The sequence below is a fragment of the Parasteatoda tepidariorum genome, chromosome 2, assembly GCF_982258835.1.
Source record: "Parasteatoda tepidariorum strain Cologne lab strain chromosome 2, Ptep-v5.0, whole genome shotgun sequence".
Classification (NCBI taxonomy): domain Eukaryota; kingdom Metazoa; phylum Arthropoda; class Arachnida; order Araneae; family Theridiidae; genus Parasteatoda; species Parasteatoda tepidariorum.
This window is the reverse complement of record NC_141756.1, coordinates 2094343-2118600: the sequence shown is the minus strand read 5'-3', so window position 1 is coordinate 2118600 and position 24258 is coordinate 2094343. Positions and strand designations below refer to the sequence as shown.

General features: G+C 27.7%; 1 protein-coding gene across 2 annotated transcripts in view; it reads left to right on the top strand.

Annotated features, from left to right (window-relative positions):
• Positions 1–24258, top strand: part of LOC107454558 (ankyrin repeat and FYVE domain-containing protein 1) — a 64242-nt gene that overhangs the window by 21443 nt on the left and 18541 nt on the right. For both annotated transcript variants that reach the window (XM_043047053.3, XM_016071790.4), the window contains 8 exons: positions 6611–6815; positions 8744–8958; positions 9600–9697; positions 11122–11341; positions 13648–13900; positions 17452–17620; positions 19549–19667; positions 20194–20350. In XM_043047053.3, coding sequence (XP_042902987.2) covers positions 6611–6815; positions 8744–8958; positions 9600–9697; positions 11122–11341; positions 13648–13900; positions 17452–17620; positions 19549–19667; positions 20194–20350 — 1436 coding nt within the window. The remainder of the gene's footprint in view (positions 1–6610; positions 6816–8743; positions 8959–9599; positions 9698–11121; positions 11342–13647; positions 13901–17451; positions 17621–19548; positions 19668–20193; positions 20351–24258) is intronic.

The following is a 24258-nucleotide window of genomic DNA, read 5'->3' as shown; positions in this document are numbered from 1 at the left end:
TCAGCTTGAATTCCATCCCCTCTTATCAAACTACCATCTGCCTGAAGCGTAGCTGAACCTTAGAGGAGATATTAGGGTAGAGAGAGCCAGTCTATTGTTTGGGCTCTGAAAACTTGTTCCAAGATGGGGGTTTCCTTTTTGGCGAAAAATTCATAGCTGGCGGTCGCATCGTACAGGAATATTTTCAAGAGTACCTAAAGATTTTTTCTCTCTTTTATTTTATTTTGAATGCTTTTCCAATTTTATTCGTGATTGTAAAATATAAGCTTTCAAATAAAAATACATTATAGTATGTGTGCTACATTTAATTATTTACTTTTAATTGCTTAATCATAAAAAGCTAATAACATATTATTTAAGTATGACTTTGCCAGACAATGAAATAAAAATAATGATTTTTCGAATCGAACATACATTTGAAAGCATTTAAAATATAAAGAACTAATTGCAAATGATTATAGGTATTAATTATTTTTGTCAAAACGTCATAAGAGATAAATAAAAAAAAAATAACTACTTCAATAGAATTTAAGGAACAGCAAGAAAATAATTAGAAATCAATATTTTATTTTAAATAGTTAAAAAAAAACATTATCATTCTGTTTTATATTACATTACGGCTTGAACTAAGAAATATATTTTCATTGTCAATCTTTGTTTAACGAAAATCATCTTATCCATTTGATACAACATTCTGGCTTGATACGCAAAATATTTTCTAAGTCATTACTTTATAATCGGTAAATTTTAATAAGGAAAAAGAAATAAAATGTAATTTGCAAAGTTAGGTAATACATCTAATTTTTAAAAATACATCATGTCTTTTTTATATTACATTCTGACATGAATTATAAAATATGTTATCAGCGATAATAATTTATTTCAACCAATGCATACAATTAAAATTTTAGTGAGTTAACATAACATGATGAAAATATTTAAATTAAAATAACAAATTTTGTTAGCATAACATGATGAAAGTATTTAAATTAAAATAGCAAATTTTTGTCTTGTTATTTGTCCCTTTTTCTTATTTTTAAAGAAAAGTATTGCGAAATTCCATATAAGAACATACTTGTAATTTTAGATTAAAAAAATTAATTGATGTTCAAAAAAAGAAGTATTTCCTTTTTATTTCTCGAAATCAAAATAAAATACATATAATGATAATAATAAATAGCCACACTTTTTATAATCCTGTAACAATTATTTAATAATAGGACCTATTATTAATAATAGAACCTATAATAACCTAGTTAATATTTTCCTCAATAATAAATGCACAGTAATAAATATAAAGCTTCCTAAGTAAATATGAATATCCAAACAATTTTTCCTATATAATAAAATAATAAGAAATATATTCTTCGGCTTATAAATTTTATTTAATAACGGAATTTTTAAAAGATAATTTTAGTTTTGATCCAAAAAAATTTTTTTTGCATGAAATGTATTAAATATATAATTAAATAATTTAATATATATAATTAAATTCGCTTGAAATTATTACAAAAAATTATTTTAACTCAGCAATAAAAGTTACAGAGCGAAAATTAAAGCGATCTGTTTGCAAACATTGGCGTGAAAGAAATGCGCCAAATCCGATGCATGCGCTTTATCAGAAAAGGAGTAAAAATATCAGAATATTTGTATCAATATGAAATTTAATTGTAATGAAAATGCCTATCAATGTTAACTACATTATAATATATTAATTTAAATAAAAGTATTAAAAAATAATAGCTATTTTGCTAGTTAAAAACCAATTAAATTGATTCCATAACTTGACGAGCTAACATATAAATAGAAAATAAATGTTTATAAGTGAATATAAAAGAATAAAAATCTTTCTTGTGAAATGTAAAAGGTCCTCCTTTAATGAATTTTTTGTTGCATCCAAATGCACAGCAGTATACCACCATTTTTTTAAAATTTTATAGTTAAAAACACAGCTCATCAATTGACCTCCATAGGAAAAGAATGGGGAGAGGGTTTACTGGAGGGAAAATCGTCCAGGAATAACGTGACGATGTTCTTTGCAACGAAGGATGGGGGACTGGTTCTCTCTACCTAAATTACTCCTCTAAGAGCTGAACATGCTTTATTTCCCCCCCTCTTCAACGTTACCTCTAAAAACACTCCTATTTCACCCGCCCCCTTACACTGGGGGCGGGTGAAATCTTCCTCTTCTTTCGTGTAGAGTTGAATGCAATGACGTCACATGTCGTTATCGAGTGACGTCCGTTCAGGAGTGGGGAAACTCGTACTCTCGATAGTTGGAATTGATATTGTATCTTGCTGTTTTTATAGTTTTTAATGCGTATTTTTCCACGGTTGGCAACAAGCTCGTAAACTAGCAACGTGATATCAATTATTCGTTTAGTCTTCGTATATTTAGAAAAAAAAAAAAAATTCAAGGATGTCTTAAGTCGAAACGGAAGTATGGATCAATTTCAACAAATCATGTACCAATGACTTTAGCAAGACTTAATTGCGAAGAGCTAAGTCTGCAACTCTTTTTTTCATGCATACAGTAGAGAACCATTTATCTGGTATCCAGATAATCCGGAAAAAAAATTTGCTCGGTTCTCCCGCCATTTTGAACTAAAACGATATGAAAAAAAAAAGCGGAAACTGGACTAATCCTTGAAGTTGAGTAGAGGAAAATGTGAGGAAGGGAAGAATTTTTTTCCCCGTTTACCCAGAGAAACGTCATTTCTTCCGCGACCTTGAAGATTTTAGATCTTTATTCTCTTTTAGGTCGTTAAACTCAAAGGAGTGGCATGATGATTTCGTTTGCTAGTTTGATTTACGAGGGGGTGGGGAAAATGCATTGCACATGCATATCAGTGAACAGAAGATGAAAGAGAAAAATATATTTATCTATTTGACATCGATTAATAAAAATAAAATGTTTTTCTTTTGAATAAATTCTGATTCTTTGGAAGTGCGGTATCATTCGCAAGTTTTTCTTGATGTGGAATCACACCTGCTTTAATTAAAAATAGCGTTTTTATAAAAAAAAAAAGGAGAATTGTTTATTAATTTAAGCATACAATTATTTTATGAAGCAGATTGCAGTTTCGTTTTTCTGATTCCACTACGTTTTTTTTTTTCTTTTTCATGATAAATTTTGCACTCAATAAAATTATTTGTATTACCAAATTTTTTCATTAGTTTTTTTTTTTTTTTTAAAGTCCGTTGATCTTGCCTTGTTCTAGGTTTTAATATTTATGCTAGTGCCGTTTTTTAACTATCGTTTCGGTTCGATAATTTTCAAGTGTTGTTTTTATTTAGATTAATAGGTTTTCCTTTTATTTTCGCCCCCCCCCCCCCCATGAAACATATTGCGTTATTTAATCATTGGTTTTGTTTATTAGTTGATTTAGGAATCGTAATTATTTTTTAAACTTGTTTTTCTTGTCTAAACTTGCAAATTTTTTTATTCTTTTAAATTTTATTTTTCTACAATTTTTTTCCTTTTTAGATTTAGGAGTGCTTTTCTTTTTTCTCTTACTTTAAAATGTGTTTACATTTTTTCCTTGTAATTTGGGTTTGATAAAACATCGATTAACGACACTTTTTTGTCGATCCAGGAAACCGGGAAATTAAGACATCCGGGATAGCGATGGTCCCGAGCATCCCGGATAATTGGTTCTTTATTGTACAGACATTAGTATTGAATTGGTTTTTTAAAATAAAATACTTATTCAATTTGTTTATTTTTTAAAAGTTTTTGTGTATTTTTATTACAGTGTCGGGTTTTTGATTAATGTTTTATTAAGGAAATGGTATTTATTTAAAGAGTATCTACCTAATATAGTTTTGTGTTGCTAAATCTGTGTTTAATTATTTTATTTCCATTTAATATTTTTAAACAATTATTACTCTATTAGTGTGTAAAATTTCTTGCATTCTTATATTTAATAAATTTTTTACTTAAAATTCCTTAGAAGTGCCAAATGTTGCATACCATGCACCTTTTTTTACCCCTCCTGAAATCTCCTGAATTCTTGTTAGGGAAACTCCTGAATGTTAATTTTGCTAGGTTCGCACGTCTGAGTGTTTAATCGATTTAGAAATATGTTCAATGTGTTAACTTCATTATTATGACAGGTTAATATTGTTATCCTATTTGTTCTTTTAATTTATGTACAAAGGATAATTAATTTTTTATCATTTATAATCGAATTTTTACATTTAGCTTTTACTGCTAATAAATAAATTTAGTTCTAGGTGTTTCATTGATTATGAATAAGCATCGTGATTCACATTAAACTGATTCTTGATTTACGGACTGGAATTCATATAAAATGTTCTACAAATTGTGATTTAGATGAAAGTGATTAATGAATCACATATCGAATATTACTTTAAAGTGCTTTGCAAATTACTCATCAGGAATCGTATTAAGGTATTTTATAAATCACTCATCTTGATTCACATTTAAGTGATTTATCAATCACACATTGTGATTTCAATTAAAGTTATTTCTGAATCATATAACGTGATACGTATGTGTGTAATTTTAGAATCATGCCTCACAATTCTTATTCTAGTAGTTTAAAAATCACACAAAAGAGAGATTTAAAAGTTACCATTCACAATTGCCATCAAAATGATTTGAGAATCACACATAGCTGTTCTATATTAAGCACCTTTCGAATCACAAATTGCAATTTGCATCATAATGATCACTATTGATATGAAAACTATTAGCTAATCACGCAGCAGAGTTCCCATAAAAGTGATTTATGTGTCACACATTGTGATTTACGTCTTGTTAGTTCGTGCGTCTTGTATTATTTGCTATTCATATTGTTCTGATTTGAGAAACTTACACAGCAATTCAATTTCAATTTACAAATCACACATTGTGATACGTAATTTACACAATCTTCAAGACTTACTTCACCTTTCTTATAATTTTCATTTGCATATAGTATATATGTAAATTAGATTCGTATAAATGCGATTTAAAAATCACGCTTCATATTTTATGGATATATTTTTAAAAAAATAAAGCTTGGTCTTAGTTATCTGTAAAATATTGTTCTGCAATAGATTTTATTATGTTCAAAATGCATTACTGATATTCTGAAGTAACAAAATAGATAATTTGTTATTAAAATTGAAACAGATATCTTAAATGGATATATTTTGATATTTTTTCTAATTATATTCATTTCCTGTAACCTAAAATTTGATCCAACATATTAAAAAATAGTATTTATATTTTAATAACTGTACAATCACGCAAACTTTATCAATTATTTATTATGCTTGTTTAATGTATGCATTATTCATTAATTCAGTTTCATTAATTCTTATTCACTTCATTAAATTTTTCATGAAAAGTTTCACTAAAGCTAGTTTTTAAATGTTGGCTAGTATTGTTCGTATGTCAATTGGATTTTTTTTTTCTTTTTTTTTTTTTTGTCAATAGGAATTTTTAAGTGATTTGAAACAGCAATATAACTATCAACCATTTGTATTATTAACTGATAAATTTAATAAATATTTTTCTTTTTTGTTGTTGTCAAATAAGCATTGTGCTTTAAAAATATACAATTTCTGCTTCTAAGTAATTGTAAAATTTGGTTAACATGTACTTAAGCATATAACTGTAATACCTAATAGGTCCTTGAAAAATTTGATTTTTGGTCCTTGAAAGTCATTGAAAAGTCCTTGAATTTTTTTTAAAAATTGAATGGGAACCCTGTTTTATGTAAACTAAAAATAGAATAATTTGAACAAAATCCGCTAGAATGACTGTAGCTATCATCTAAATTATTAGAAATAAAAATTCAGACTTTTTTGTAAAAATATTTACATTATAGATGCTAATATATCATAGCTGCCAATCTATTTCCGCTGTAGATTTTCTTTTTGAAGTGGTAACATGTCCATTTTCTTTTAAATCTCTTTTTTTAACAAAGTTGATTTGTAATAATTTTGACTACCGCTGCATATAAATAATTTAAATGAATTTATAAAGATCTTGACACTTTTGTTTAAAAATATTAAAATTAAGTGTTCACATAGTTTGTTACAAATTTCTGCCTGACCAGAAGAGGGCGTTGTAATCACTCACTCATTATAATTCTGTAAACACTTATGTGGCAGGCAATGGATTGATTTGGATGGCTCATTGGAGAGCCCCTTTTCGTATCATATATTTTTATTGTTTTATTATTAAAATTTTGTTTGTTATTAAATATGGATTCTTTAATTAATGCACCCATTCACCACTGAATCATTCTGCAACATAGTTTAATAATTCATGCCTACAATGACCCATAAATAAGGCTAATTAAAATGTAAAATCAATTGTTATATTCCTACCACCACAAAGAATTTTAGAAGGAAAGTTTTTTTAAAAAAATATGGTGTAACACTATCGATGCCTTTACATATTCACCTTCGATCGTAGACGGAGTGTCGACTCGATTTTCGACGTCCGGTCGATGATGTATATGTAAAACTTATTGAATATTGCTTAGTTTTTTCTTCCTGTTTTTAAAAAAAATTAATAAAAAAATATTTGTGTATTACATAATTTTTGATTAAATTTTACTTTTTGAAGCTTCATGAATTTTGATTTTTACAGAAGATGAATTTTCTGCTATGTTCTTGATTCATAATAAGGCATCTGTTAATGTTACTACACCATCTGAGAAAGCAACACCTCTCCATTTAGTTGCCAGCTTTAATCCTAAAAAAGCTTCTCCTCTCCTCACTCTTGGCATGACAAGAGTAGCCTCTACACTTATAGAAAATGGTGCCAATCCTAATATGCAAGATATCAATGGAAAGTAAGTTTTTCCAGGGGTCGCATTCCCCCTAAAATTCATAAAATTCCTAAAACTATGTGCAAACCCTATAATTCCTAAAAATCTGATAAAATTTTGTTGGTGTTTCTAAAAAGTTAGAGTTATAGGCTAAATATAAATAAAAAAGCAATAATCTAAAATATAAGAATTTAACTTCATTAACTAAAACTGTTTTAATTTTGCCACTTGGGAATTCTGATTCGGAGAGAGGTTTTTCGATAAATAAAGCAATGCTTAATGTGAGTCACCATGAGAATACTATTATGTCTCTTAGGCTAATCAAAGATACCATTCGAAATTATGGAGGAGTGTTGAAGATCACCACAACACTATTGAGGGCAATAAAAGAATCTCACAAATCATATCAAGAATATATTAGCAAAAAGATTATAATTAATTTGTTTTTCTCTAACTTCTAATATAAATTGCTGATTTGAAATCTAATAATATCACACAATAGTTTTTCTTAATAAGGTAAGGTAAAGGGTAATAATAAAGTTTTGATTTAGAAGGTAAAAATCAAATAAAAAAGTATTCTAATTTAGAGAGGAAGGTTCTTTTTTTTAAAAAATTACTATAGAATCGAAATAGAATTTTAATTTATGGTAATAATTTTAATTAAAGGTATGCAGATTATTTGCTCTGAATTTTCGAACTATTTTTTTAATACTTTTATTGTTTATATAAACATCGCAGAGGATGAGAAAGGGAATTGTTTACAGTATATGTAACTTTAGTTAGCAATATTTTTGTCATGATTTCCTTCAATTTTATCTGATATTAAATTTTGGAGACTTTTCTGTGTACTTTAATAGTACATACAATTATCAGAGATATGAGAATTTAAATTGTTTAAAGTAAATACAATTTAAGACAGTATTATTTTTGTTAATATTTAAGTTGATACAGTTTTTATATGGTATATTTTTACTTCATAAATTATTAAATCATTTTCTGTATACTTAATCTGATAAGGATAGGAAAGAAATGAAATTGTGAATTTGTTTAATATATATATCGCTTATAATAATTTTAAGTTCGTAAAGTTTTAGTCAAATATTCCTTAATTTTTTATTTGGCGTTACATTTTAATTTACGAATTGTTTTGGATTTAATAAAGTATATTTAATTTTTCCAAGTTGGTGTTAATTTATTTTTTCTCTTGATTTATTCTCACTTTTGCCTGTTCCTGAATTATGCACTTAATTTTTTATAGGTAATATGTAAAGTTGAAATTTCATTTTTACACTTTAGAGATTTCATTCTTGACTTAAAAAATTTCAGAGCTTTATTTTATGACTTGCAATTATTTATGATATGTATGAATAAATTATAATAATCTTCTGTTATGTAATAGACTACCGTGTGATCTATTTTTATCCTAGCAAAATCATATATTACCCCTAAAAGTTTTTGAAAAAATTTCCTAAAATTACCCTAAAATTTTTAAAAACTTTGCTGCTACCCCTGTTTTTCAACAATTGTTGGATTGGTTCGTATGGAATTTTCTAGGAACATATTTAAGTGGAAGAAGTTTTCCATAACATGAGTAAAAAAATCTTTTATGGCTGTTAAATGAATAAAAAGTAATGATTATTTTTACTTTGTTTGTCATTCATTAACAATTTTGAAAGAAATTTAATGTCTGTAATAGTCATGAATTTAGTAAAATAAAATTTCAACGGGTTAAATGTTATAGATTTAGTGTTTTACTATCCTAATATTACATTTAAATGTATTTGGGGAGGGAGGTGCAATTTAGATTAATAATCAATGTTATCAACTATCACATCTTAGTTGACCCCACTTAGAATATGATAAAATATCATTCAAATCTTATTTAGGGAATTTTTTTTTATTGATACCTGGTTTCAATTTTAAAAAATACTAATAAGTTTTCTTTCATTTAGCACCTGTCTTCATCGCTCTATTTCTTCACAAAATGCTCCCATTTTTGAACTCCTGTTGCGTCACGAACACTTAGATCTCGAAATAAAAAATGCTGAAGGTCAGACAGTGCTCTGGTTTGCATTGGATGAGGGTATTGGTGGTTATGACGATGGTAGCTTTGCTGCTAAACTTGTTAAAAGGGGTAGCTGTCTGGATGCTATCTGCCCTCTTAATGGTTAGTATCTAACATTGATCTGAAAAAAAAAACATATTTTGACCTTAAGAATGTATATTTTAAAATTGATTTTTATAGAATGTATAAAACTATAAAAATTTTCTTCACCCAACATGTATCTTTGATGGGTGATGAATTGGGTTAAATATTAAGTCAAAATATTAAATAATATTTAACCCTAAATTCACTGTTTGATAATTTGAAGAAACAAAAACTCTAGACAAGATACCAGATAGAGAAATGTGTCGATCACACAAATAATGTGAAATTTAACTTTTCTTTGTATTATAAAATTTTATTCATTATTCTTGGTTATTTGTGTGGCCTAGCTCACTAAAATATAAATTTTTTTTATATCAATCACAGTTGATGAGAAAAATCTCTGAAACTAGTTTCTTAACATAAAAAATATTAACATATTTTTCATTCTAGATTATTTTAACACTTCCTTTTTCTTTTTATAGAATTCTTTTTATTTTCTTATTTTATGAAAGCAGCATAAAAGTTGTAACTTTTTTTTTTTTGAGAAAGATGCTATTTTTTTTTTCATACTAATATTTTTTTTTGTAAGGTCATAGTAATATATGTATAATTATATACCAAAAAGTATTTAATATCATAAATTAGTTTTCAATATTTAGGAGATACCTTGCTACATTTGGCTTGCCGTGCAAATAATGAAGAAGCTGGCATATTTTTAGCTGTCCATGGAGCAAAAACAAACTTAACTAATAATAAGGTGTGTTTATTTACTTTTTATTTGTAACAAAAATGCCTACAAAATTCACAAGAAGTAAATTAAAATTTTAAACCTTAGAAATAAACTTTTTTTAGTCTTCAGTAAATATTTCATTTGTCATTTCACTTTTTAGTAACAGTTTATTATAAAAAAAAATTTAGCAATTTATTTATAAAAAACATTATATTATTACTTATTGATTATTATTTTTATTACAGTGAAACCTCATTTTCATTATATTTATCTAAGACCTCACATTGCAAACAATTTTTGAATTCTTCAGCAGTCTTCTCTTTTTATACCCTCTTTCCTTGGGGGAGGCGAGTTAAGGGAACATTATGATTTAAGTAAAAAAAAAAAGGATTCTTTCAAACCTCTTCTAGGCAGATATACCCTGTTTTTGTAAATATATTTTGTTAGGCAATTTTTAAGGCATGAATTTTATATAGATGAGATGAATGTTTTCACCGGCAAAGTAAGATGGAGGGTTAATTTCTGTTTTGTGAATAAGAATCTCAAAACTAGCATTTCTTTACGGCTTATGTCAATTGGGTTGCATTGTAATTTATTGTATAATTGTATTGTGTCCTTCTATAATTGTATTTTTCCAACAGCTCCTGTGGGACTTCTTAGAAGTAGATATTTCCATAGTTTATGTAACACGTACGATATTAATGTGGCTTTTCATATTATAAATTGAAATTGAATCCATTCATTAATAACTGACTTAGTCGTAGAACAATATTTCAAAAGGTTATTGTGGAACCAAAACACTTTTATGTCTAAAAATGATCCAATTGGAGTTCAGTGAATCAATGTGTCACAAAGATTCCAAATATCACAAAAGAATTGATGAACTGCGAAACTATTTAAATAGGATATTTTTTGCCCCTGTCAAATCAGTGTAAAATGTATAGTTCATATCTTGTCATTTTAATCATTATATTTCATTCAGTTATTCCTTATTTTTAATCATGTCTATTATTCAACCATCATGTTAAGAGTTATATCATCAGATTTCTCAGTTAGCCTATTCTTCTACCAAGCAAATAATTTTGTCTATCCCTTGGATGTTTGTTTCACCAAGGCATTTTAAATGTAAAAATAGAATTTAAAAAATTTAATTTGATTTTAGCCAGTCCATTTTTATTAATATTATAGAATCTGAAATGTGTAGCTGTTAATTTGAAAAAATAAATGACTAGGTTATGACATTTTGAACTGCTGCGAGATAAATGAATTGCATGGAGCAAAACCCGTTAAAATGTCTTATTTAGCCAAAGCATTCTCTTTCTATTGTCCATAAAGGAAGCTTATTGCCATATTTACAAAATTAAACACTATAAAAACTCTTGTTACTGTTAAACATTTAGACTTTAAACTGGATAAAATTGATTTAATTGAATTGCTGTAATCTTTTGTAGGGAGAAGCACCTCTTCATATATCTTGTCACAATGGTTTGTCTGATTTGACAACTGTTCTTTTGCAAAAGGGAGGTAACGCTAACCTCCAAACATTTTCACCTGAGACTGTATCTAGTGTTCCATTTGAAGATGAAGAAGCTGTTTATCAGCAGACTCCCCTGCACCTAGCCATTTTAGGCCAGCATGAAGATACCATACAGGCTCTCATTGATCATAAAAGTATTATTTAACGATTTATATTGATTCTATAGACAGTCTTAAATCCGAATTTTAATGTTCACATTATTTTATTAAACTTATTTTTTTAATATATATGAATGCTTTAATCGAGTACAAAGTCTTTAAATATTCTTGATTTTTTTCTTCTTCATAGTGTCATTATCGTTGATTGAACAAAAGCAATCATATTAAATCATAGTCTAATTATGATGTAGTAAAAGCCTGACTACCCAGAATTAAACTGACCAGAAAGTTGAAATTACCCAAATTTTCAAAATTTATTTTAAAAGAAATGTTCTTTATAGTAAAAGTTAGATTGCCAGTGATACATAACAGATGTAAAAATCAAATTGAGAATAATGAACGGTGTGCACTGCCTCTTTTATCAATTTTTATTTTCAAAGCAAAATGTAACTTGCAAAGCGTGACCCATTCACGAGGACATTAAATATTTAAAAAAAAATTTACAATCAAATATATTCTGTGAGAAGAATTGTCTCAAAATATTGAATAAAAATGTTTGTCACTGTTTTTTATTAGTTTAAAGAACGGTTATAAATTTGGAATAAGAAATATGATATTTGTGATAAAAATGTTCTTTTTAAATAAAAACAGAAATCTTCTCTTCTATTCCTTTTTACATAAAAAAAAATGCAAAATGTGAGCAATATTGGTCAAATAGTTCCAGAGAAATCGAATTAAAAAAATATGACTTTTTTAAATTTGATATCTCTGGAACTATTCTACCGATTTCAATCAAATGTGTTATTTTTCCTTATAAAATTAAATTTTTTTAAATAATGTAAAAAATTGTATATCTTACAATTCAAAATTTTCTTGACTATTATTAAGTAAAATAATAAAAAATAATTAATATTTATAAAACTTTTTTTTTTTTGTTTGGAATTATCTTTGGATAAATGAATTTTATAGTTATGTGTAAAAATGTTTCAATTTGGAGAAGTTTTCGAAATAATGCAAAATACGCTGAAAGTAAAATGAACATTAAGAGATCCAAATTGTCGACCGCTTTCCTGACCAAACTATTAGGACCCTATTTCCCAGATTTTGACTACCCTTTATGTTTTTAGGATCAGAAATCTGAATCCGTAAAAAAATAGTATGTTTTTGCAGCGAAACTCTGTTTTTGTAATTGATTTCCTAACTTAAAATATCTCCTGCATTAATTAATTTGCAAATTTCAAGTCACCTCCTCAAACCATTAAGATTGAGTCCTAGAGCATGAAACTTTAGATGCAAAGTTTTTCAGGGTGGTCCATTTTTTATTTTGTGCATTGTATGTCACTATTTCTAAAACTTCTTATTTAGTTGATATATACACTTTTAAAATTCTTCTTGCTCTGGTTAACCTGCAAGCTTTGTTTAATTCGCCACTTGCGCAGCACGTTGACTAACAGAGTGCCACACATATTTCGTCAAGTTAGTGGCAAATCTGATATTTTTTACCTAAACATTAGTGTCCTAAGCACTAAAATTTTTTATCAAAAAAAAACCTTGTAGTATATTTGTAGAAATTTAAATACTTTTAATTATTAAATTTCATTCTAAAGCATAAAAATTCACTCTTTTTCTGAAAAAAATTTCCCTTTTTATTGATAATTGATTCATAAAAAAACAAAACGAATAACACTAATATATATATATACAACAAAAAGTTGATAAAGTGATCGAGAAACAACATAGATTTACAATAGAATCTGTGGAAATAGTGCGCATCAGTAAGTAATGACTAAAATGTGCAAAAAATTTTTCTTTTTCAAAAACATAAATTATTGTGTTCAGAAACTTTCGCGGCTGCGCATTAAAATTCGGCTGGCTACAGGCGTTTCACCCCTTATGGAGAGATTATTATACTTTCCTGATTCAGAACAAGGTTTGAAAATGAATCATTCTTACATTCTCTCTTGAGTCTATAAAAATTCTTGTCACTTTAAGTACTGTGATAAATGTTGCAGCCAAAATTTGGTTAACTGATCCTTGTTACAAACCAAACCATACAAAAAAAAAAATTCTGATTTTGCCTTGACTTTTATTGTGAACCACTATGAAACCTGTATATTAAAAATTATATAAAATTTGAAATTATTTCTCCTAATTTAGATACATTTCTATTGATTTCTTAATTTAAGATTTTAAAAGCCTTAATTAGTTCAGAAAACTTTAAATGTTTGCAAAAATTTTCATCTGAATTGACTTTGTGTTTCTATTATAGTTGCTCAGTTATTGATGTAACTGGCTAAATGTTGGATCAAATAGACTAAAATAATTAAATCTTAATTTTTCAGCCTTTTCACAAATAAGCTGTGAAAGCAGTGTGGTTGTACCAAACTTTAACATCAAAAACTCAAAAGGTCAAACTCCTTTGAGCCTAGCGTTAGAGCTCAACCTCTTCAAAGTTGCTCAAAAACTATTATCAGGTGGTGCCAGTGTTGACATTGTCAATGATGACGGTTTAACTCTTCTTCACCAAGCTATACTGAATCAGAATATAGAAGCTGCCTTGTTTCTGCTTGAGAATGGTGCAGACTTTAACATAAAGTAAGGTTTTATTAGCACCATTATTAAAACACATACAATTAGCGGTGATTGAATTGATATAATTTTTTGAGTAGTTTAAACTATTGTTTTCAAAATAGGGTGTGGATCACTCAGGGGTCTGTCCAGGGTAAATTTACTACCATTGAGTGGTACCTTCACAAATTGAACTTTAGGAAAAACAGTAGATTTCACAAAATACTTTTTGAAAAGCAAGTTCTCATGCAAACCTGGTTCTCTCTGCAATCTATGAAAAAGATGAGCTTTTCTGCCAGCGGTCTTTTACAAAAAGGTAGCACGTGTTTGGTCAGATAGTGCAATGTGGTAAGCCTGACCGCACGCTTACACCATATCAAAGCGAGCCTTTTTTTTGCAGTCAGTTTTTTAAAACAAAACGATGAGGCTTTTCCTCTATAAACTTTACAGGAAGTCAAAATTCGGACATTATTCTAAACATTTGAACATTATAAACACTATTATAAATTTATTCAAACAGACCTTTATTTTTTAACAAGCCATTTTTTTCTTGGTAAAATTTTTTCATGTATGTGACCTAATTGAAAATGTTCTCATAATGAAAATAACTTTTAGTGCTAGTACTGTTAAATGCATGTTTTTATTAAATTCAAATTGAAATTTAACTATAGACAATGATTTTTATGGATTTTTAAATTTAGATACAATTTTAAGCCCAAAATTTTCCAATAGCAAAATTATTTTTGAATATATGGGAAAAAATATGTAATAAATGTTTTTTTTTTATTGACAATTTTTAATAATATTTTCTTACTTTACCATATTTTTGTGTTGATTTTTTAATATAATTTTTAACAAATTATGTCTTAAATTTTCACAAAATAAGTACCTCTTTAAAAACCTTGACAGACCCCTGAAAGTACGATTAGTATTTATTATAACCTTTTCTTCATTAACTGTGATTGGAATTATCCAATTTTTTAGTAGTTTAAAAAAGTGCTATCTACATATGGTGTGGGTCATTCACTTCTTTGAAAAGCATTAAAATAAAATTGCAAAAATGTTTAAGGCATTCTTACTTGATAGATTTTATGTGCAATCTATCTTAATTCATTTTTGGCCTGTGGCTAGTCCCTAATTATACCAGACAACATTTTGTCTCAAAAGAGCTACATTACAGCTCGGAGCCATTTTTTCTTGTGGTGGTAGCCAGAGATAATTATGTCAGTCTAATAGAAGCCTTGAAGGGAGAGTATAATAGTACACACTTCATTAATAGAATAATTGTCTTAATTGCATTATATTAATATTCTATGTGCATAGTTTAAGTTTCAAAAAATAATTTTTTTGTAATTTATTTTTAACTTAAAAAAATATTTTATTCTTGTGATGTTAAAAAAATTTCAATATTTACCTTTCGCTGTTTACATTTGTAAAAGAATTGCTACATAATTCTCCAAGAATATCATTTATAAAAAAAAAATTCTTAGCTCTTTTCTTTTACTTGTACTCAAAAGCAGCCTGATAAGCTGAAAATGTTAACATTCATTAAAAGTTTATATAGTGGAAGACTTATAAGTTGTGTGATCTATTTTGATTTTCTCTTAAATTTTTTATTATTTATTTATTTGTATTTGAATAATATTGGTCATCGGGAAGAAACTTATTCTTGAAGTTGATCATATTGACAATTTAAAATCATTAGTGTGATGGTTTTTGTGATTTTTTAAATAAAGTCCAAAAATTGCGTTGACTAACATTGGGATGTGGTTACGGGTGACGTCAATTCTGTCCGAGCACCTAGCGGAAGATCCTCGGCTTTGAGAGAGTGCCTTTGTTAGCTCGAAAATTTGTATTTCTAGCTGCTTTTTTTTAATCCTTTTAAAAGAAATGTTGGATTTGCCAAAGGACACTTTTCCATCTGTTTCTGTTCTTATGGTGTCATATTTTAAAAAGTAGAAAAAGAATTACACAATTCCAATTCCTAAAAACAGAAAAATAGAAAAGTTTTGCATGATCAGTATAAAATGTATATTCTGATTTTAAAAAACAATACCTTGCAAAATAATACCTGTATTTGAAAAACATTCTACTATACTTGAAAGAAAAAAAGGATCTAAATATAGGAATGCAGAATGGGGGACAGATTAAGAAGTAATTGTACTTGTTAATTATATATAATAACCTTATATCATATGTTTAACAATTTGCATTGAAATCAGTTTTTATCTCTTTTTGATCTTTATTTTTAAAAATTTCAATATAAATGTTAAGATTAATATCTGGCAACATCTAATCTCTTATTTTTTAATTATTCATTTTTTTTGTTACTGTTGATATCAAGTCAAGTGCAAGTTTATAAAATGAAAATTTTGAGAGAAATAAATATTTCTACAACAATGGTTAAATAATTGTTATTTAAGGAAAAAAAATTACAAAAAAGCACTTAAAATTGCAATAACTTCCAAACAAATTGAAATTTTGGAGAAAAAAAAAGTTCTTGTTAAATTTGTAATCAAAATGGCCCTATCAGCACAAGTTTTAACTCCGAAGTTTAATTTCAGCCTGCAGTGCATTAGCCAAAACAGTTTTTAAGTTCAAGTTTAACAGTTGATAATTCTCGAACTAATAATTAAATCTTACATTTTTTTAGTCATATAGATCAATTTCAAATAGATTCTTGTTCTTTTTCTTCACACTTTCATAATTTCAAGTTTCTAGGTTCGAACAAAAATCTAATGTGAAGTTGAACCCTCAAAATAGCAGCGATTACGATTTTTTATTACGCAAAAAAATATATATTTATTTTACTAAATTTTTTATTGTTTATGCACAATCCTTTTCATTACCCGATTATAAATTTCATTTCCTTCAAAAAATATATAAATAGGAAATAATAAATACATGTTTTAAGCACACAAAAACAGGCACCCATTTTCAAGACTTGCCAGGCATGAATGAAAGAAACAAAAGTGATTTGAAATATAAAGCAAAAGATTGAATATAATGCAAAAGATTGAAATATAAAGCAAAGGATTGAAATAGAAAAATAACGGTGATAAACATAACTAGTAAAGACATAGTAGATGAGAAAAGAAAAGAAAAACAAGAAAAGCCACAGTGACCAAGAGGTGCAAATGAGGATGAATTGCATTTCCACATGCTATAGAGAGGTGGTGAGGAACTAATGTCGTTAACTAGGGACTAAAACAATTATACGAATAAAACAAGATTCCATTGCATCAAGATGAGCTGAGGTGGAAATTGAATTTAAGGCAAAGATTCCAACAATCTATTGGAATCTTGCACATAGAGGCTTTTAATTTTTTAAAAATTAACTAATGGTCCAAGTTAAAACAAATTTTCACAAATCATATTATTTTAATGAAATCTTTCAAATAAAACAAAATTTAAGAAATCGGTATCTTCCATATTAAGTGAAACATATTGATTGTATCCTGTGCATAGTAAAGTATATTTTTTAACCATAGAAAATTTGAATTTTAAAGCCACTTTTTCTTAATCGTGTAATGTATTAAATTATTTTACTTATCTGTTATTTTATTCAAATGTTTCAGAACTAGGGATAATGAAAGTTCATTGCAGCTGGCTGTGAAACGCCACCTTCCCTCTGTTGTAGATGCATTATGTCGTGCTGGAGCTGATGTCAACACAAAAGATGAGAATGGTGATTGCGCTCTATGGATCGCTTTAGAGAGTGGGCAGGAAGACATTGCTTCTATACTGGTACTATCATCCATTCATCAATATTTTAAGACCTAAAGTAATGTGCGTTTTTTTTTATCTAAGTATTCTCAGTTGTTGCCGCGTTATTTAATCAATGTATTCTAATATTTAATTTTAAAATTTTACTTTCTTGTGTTGTATTAGTTCAGAGGTGGATATAAATACAATGGAATATTTACCATCAAATAAATGTTTGAATCGTGAATACTATGTGAAATATTTTTATGGTTTTTGTACATGTTTCATTCTCCTGTAATAAACAATTCTGTCAAGATTAGGGACTTCAACATTTAAAAATAAATTATTTTCAGCCAAGTTATTTTTTTTTTCGGCTGTGTTTAAGTCTATTTTTCAATACTTTGCATCACAAATGCTGTGAAAATTTCATGTTTGCTGAATTCATAATTCTTTATTGATTGAAATTTTATTTTAAATTTTTACCTGCAAATGTGTCAGGAAATGACATTGTAAAATGCTCTGGTATCTTGTTATATATCTCATTCACGAGCAGATTGGATATTGAAAAAGAAATGTAAAGCAAATCGATGCCTAGATTAATTTTATTAAAAGCTTATAGTGGAAAATATATAAATATAGTGGCCTCATGACTTTAATTTTAATTGTAACAAAAACTTCACTAATTTAATGTTTAAGTTACTCTATTAATGAAATGTTTTTGTTTTATGTTGTCAACCTAAATTGTCAGTTAGTTTAAAAGAGGACCGATTGTGTCGTATATGACACGATAGCGTATCTGACATTTCAAAGCAATTTTATGAAATAGAAGCTTATGAATGAAGTAAAGGTTAGCTAAAAGGCTTCATTCTCATAGTAACATATACCCAAGAAAATGACAGGAGAGAAAAAAAGCAGATTGTAAAGGAAACTGCTCAGCAATAAGCTAATCACGCTGTATTTGCAGGAATAAATCTACAAATTATGAAAGAGTTAAACTCAGAAATAAAGATACTCTTGTAGAGAACTTAAATTTTCTGGACTTGGAAGTCACCAAAACACCAAATATAAAATTATGTTTACCTGCTAGTAGAAAATGCATGACATTCAAAAACTGTCATTAAATTTATTTTTCAATTGTAAAAAATATGTTCATTTGAGATGAAAATTTTTTTGGTAAAACATGTCGACAGTTTACTCATTCTCTCTTAATAGTTTAAATATGAAGTTCTTATAAAAATAGCTGTCGATTTAAGATATAATTCTTTAATAGCAAATAAAGAATACTTAAGTATTGTTTTTTGCTAGGAATACAAATTTATTAGTTCTGTTTGAATGCAAATCAAAATTAAGAATAACTATAAAAATTTTGAGAATTGCTGAAATCAAATAATATAATTGAATTGAAATATCAAAAAAAAAATTTTTTAATTAGAATTCTTTATTTTTACTTAAAATATAGTTTTTTTCTTTTATTCAAATCCAAATGTCTTAAATTAATAAATTCAAATTGTTTCCTTCTAAATCTTTTTTTTTGAGCTTCTCACTTCTCTGCTTTTAATCAGCTGAAATTCTTTGACATTATAATGAAGAAATTATAATGAATACTTTGTTTACCCATTATTGTCACTATTCTTGCAAATTAAAGAGGCCTTCTTGCAAAAAGAAGAAAAAAAACTTATAAAAGATAATTAGCAAAACAAATTCAGTATTACAAAAACTGTTCATAATAACGATGTTTGTAATCATGTCCATTTATTTATTTTTACATATAAACATTTTATGTATTTTAGGGTAAAATAAATAAATAAAATTTATTTTTGAAAATATTTGTTATTTAGACTAGTTTATTTAATAAGAGTTAATTTATATTTTAAAAAAATTTAATTTTTTAATGCATTATGTTTTGATTTTATATTTCTGTAGATAAAGGTTTTATTTGAAAAATATTTTTTATTTGTTTTATGTTTCAGGTGAAACATGGATGTGATACCAATTGCTGGGGAGAAGGACCAGGTGGTTGTTATCAAACTTTATTACACCGTGCCTTAGATCAAAATAATGAATCAGTTGCTTGCTTTTTAATAAGGAGGTAAATAGGTTTTTTTTCATTAGTTTAAATGTAAGTTTGTTAAAAAAATTTAATTTTATCATTTTTATTTTTGACATTAAATCTTTATGTAGTTTCTCCATTTGTAAATTTTTTATTATTAAACTTTATTTTCTAGTTCTGGATTAGAGTCTAAAATGTTTTTGGGATTTCAGTTTGAATAGTTTAAATTTTCCAAATTGCATTTTAAATTTTACTACACTAAGATTTATATAAATAATGAATGTAATTATTAACTAAAAATGACAGAAATTATTTATTAAAACAAATTAAGTCTTAAGTATATACTACGGGACCATTACCCCCTCCATATGAATTTTTCCATATGAACATCAGCATACAATAAAGATAAAATGTAAATTAATTTGTTGTTTTATGTACTGCAGAATAGGGAAATGGATCACTTAATTTTTAGTTAGATTTATATAAATAACTTTAAAGAAAACAAATATAATTTTAAAATACACTATAAAACTGTATCTATAAGAGATCCTATGTTTTAAAATAGTGGCTGTGACATGGACAGCCCCCGTAGGCCGAGTCCTGAAGGTCGAGGAGAAGAAGAAGCATTTGATGGACAAAGTGCATTGCACTTAGCAGCTGCCTGGAGTCTTGAGGAAATTGTACAAACACTCATAGAACATGGTGCAGATGTAAACCTTCAGGTATTTCTCTCGTTCTTATGCGATGTTATGTTTTGTTCAAACTCATTGGTGTTGCCTTATTTTTAAAAGTCTTTCAATAACAATAAGTTTATTAGTTATATATTGATATTCAAAAGTTTTCGGATTTATTTAGGTTTAAATAATTTTAATTATTTGGATAATTCACGAATAAATGAAATATATTTTCCAATTTGAATAAATTTCTGGCCCATATTTCTGTCTTTCATTATTTTTTAAAGCTTTTTTTAAGGTGATGCAGAATTTATTTTGTACTGCATAGTTTATACATGTGAGGTAAATATACCTGTATAAATATAACTAGACATATAAAGGGGGAAAAGTTTAAATTTAAAGTGTAGTTTAGGGGTGCACAACCTTTTTGAGTGAAGGGCCACTTGCACAGCAGGTTGGCTAACGAAGGGCCGCACATGTATTTAGACATGTTAAAGACAAATGTAATAATGTTTATTTAAACATTAGTGTTCCATTTTTTTTTTATCAATGAACTTAGTAATATCAATAACTTAGTAGTGTTCCATTATTAGAATTCATTAAAAAAAAAAAAAATTGATACTTTTTTTTTTTACGAAAAAAAAAATAATAACTTGCTATTTTTATCATATGAACAATAGATTCATCAAAATAAATAAACATTGAAGAAAAGAAATATTTTTTTATCATATCATGCAATATGAAAACTCATTTTAGAATTAATTCTAATAAATTTAAAAAAAACTGCATTGTCCACAGAATGAAAGTAAGAAAAAGTTTAGTCGTAATTAAGTAATATAAATTCAAATTAAATATTTTAATTGTAGAAAATTTATAGGTTTTAAACAAAAGCCTGAAATAAAAACAAAACTGTGATAGTTCAAAATAAAATTCAATGCTTATTTTGTAATGTACTTTATTATTTTATTTTATTAATTATTAGATTTTTATATCGTAAACATTTTCCTATTTTTTATCGAAAAAGATCACTTAAGCAACAAAAAATTGAAATCTAAACTACAAACAGTGAGCAGTTTAAAAATTCATGTTTTCCGCCATTTTATGAATTTCTCAAGTTGCAATAACATTGCATTTAAATTAGGGAGGGATGTAACGAGTATTTGGCCCTTCTGTGAAAAATTCAGTTGGTTGAATGATCAGTCAAATATTTGGCAGAATATTTTTTAGAAATGTATTTTTTTAAGTTTTTTTTATTTTTGAATTCTTTTAGATATTACTTTTTTTTTTTAAATTATAATCAGACAAGTCAATTTTGTCATTTTTTCGATACTTTAAGAATTGAGAAGGATCCATTTTTTGCAGTTTTTATTATAACCCAGCATTTTAACAGAACGTCTCATACTATTAATTTATTATCACTCTTTCCCTGTACTGTAATATAAATAAGCAGTAACATAGAAAAGTGTGATTTTCAGTATTAAAGTTTTGTTTCAGGAACTAAGAAAAATTTGTTTTTTCTGTTTTTCTTTTTTTAGGCATTTTTGTTATGACTCAGCATTTTTTTTAAAAATAAAGTTACAAATAAAAAAAATTTTATAGCAATTTTTTTTCTTCTAAAATTATGGCAATGAGAAAAATTTAAATTGAGATTTTCGGCATAAGATTTTCACTTAAAAAATTAAGAACATTTTTTCTATCTTTTTATTTTCTTTAAATAAAAAAAGTCCCGCAGTGGACTGATCGTTAAGACACGGTTCCCAGCAGATCACCGAAGTCAAGCATCACTGGCTGCGGTCAGTGGGCGGGTGGGTGACCCCTTGGATCAGTCTGCGTAGGGACCGAGGGTGTGCAATATTGGTCCTCGTTAAACTGTGCTACCGTAAAGTGCTCGACTTCACGCGTAGGTCGTCGGGCTACCGAAGCGGGGGTGCCATCCCCTCCGCAGAGGATCAGATATTGCACACCCGGAGATCACCGAAGTCAAGCATCACTGGCTGCGGTCAGTGGGCGGGTGGGTGACCCCTTGGATCAGTCTGCGTAGGGACCGAGGGTGTGCAATATTGGTCCTCGTTAAACTGTGCTACCGTAAAGTGCTCGACTTCACGCGCAGGTCGTCGGGCTACCGAAGCGGGGGTGCCATCCCCTCCGCAGAGGATCAAAATTGTGATGGCATGTCTTTGGATCATCCTCCGGGATGTTTCCCAGACCTTCGCCAAAGGCCCATTGTGCAACTCTAGTGCGACGTAAAGGAATAAATCAAATCAAATTAAATATTAAAAAAACTTTTTTTAGACGTTTTCATTATAACGCAGTAATTTTTAATAGCATTTCTGTTGACTTAATTCTTTTTTCTTGGCTTTTTCTGGTAATTTAAAAACTGAGATGTTCAGCTTTAAAAAAAAATTTAAAAAATTAAGATTGATTTTTATGTTCTCTGTTTCGCTTTTCAACATTTTCAAAAACGTTCTTGATTGGCCTTATTTTTTAGAGTTAATTTATGAATACATTTTCCCAGGAAATATTATTCTGAGCATTGAAATTTTAGTTTCAGTGTTGCTATACTGCTAAAAGATTTTGCTATTTGACCCCAAGTGTACGGCGTTCAATAGATTTTTTCTTCTTTTTTTTGCCGAATATTTGGTTTTTGATCAAATCACAATTCATTACCACATTCGACCAAATCATATTCGTTGCGGAAATAAAAACGAAGGAAAAATAACTAGGATTAACGATTAAACTGTACCGTAATACCGTATCAAAAAGTGATTATTTAAATTTGCGATCTGAAACTCGCGTTGAAATAAAAATTCGGAATTTTTAAAATCACGTAGAAAAGCGGAAATAACTGTTTAAAAAAAATCATTTATATTTACGATAAATTCGGCTTCAAGAATGAGCGTTAAACCAGGGATGAGATTTTTCCGCTTTTTTCACTTTTATCTCTTAAATTTCAGCTTTTTTATCAAAAATTCAGATTTTCTAAAAATTTCATTTTTTTATTATAAGTATTCCGCTCTTTCAGAAAATTCACCGATTTTCAAAGAGAAGCAGAAAATTCAAACTACATAGCTACCAATCCTTTCTCATTTTTACTTATTTTACCTATTTTCTCCGCTTTTACACGCAGCAGATAAGATTTTCCGAATTTTTTACCCGCCCTCCAGATAGATCCGATTTTCATAGTTCAAACGACGCTGCTTCTGACAAGCCTTTTAGAGGTCCCAAGCCTGGAATTTGCTAATATCTCGATTCTTATTCACATGGTTTTAATATCAAACATAGCTTTTCATATTTGCGCTTTGCGATTCTTATTCACGCGATTTGAATATTGTATGTTGCGATTCTTATTTACGAGATTTAAAAATCCGATATTGTGATTCGTTTTTACGTCTTTTTAAAAACCTATGTAGCAATTCGTATTCACGCAAGTTTAAAATTCAATGTGTTGATTTGCTCATGCGGTTTATAATATCAAACGTTGATTTTCGTATTTATACGCGATTTTAAAATAAGGATTGGGATTCGCATTCACGCATTCTAAAATTTATGCATCATAATTCTTATTTATGCAATCTAGAAATTACCCATCATGATTCGTATTTACGCTATCTAAAAATTTTGAATCGTGATTTGTATTTACGCGTTTTAAAAATTCTGTATCCCAGTTTGTTATTTCTCATTTTCAAAATCGTATATCTAGTTTCATATTCATGTGATTTCAAAATCCATAATTGTTATTCATATTCACGCAATTTTAAGATCAACTATCGCGATTCTTGTAAGAAGTAAATTTTTTTTTAATTAGTTACTATAAAGGTGACTGTTTTTCTAACGACGATTATTAGTATATGTAAGTGTTACAACATCAGAGAAACTGGAAGGGAATATATTCAAAACGTACATTCTGTGCTTGCAAGATTCTTGAAGAAAAAATAGGATTTGTCACAAGATGTTTG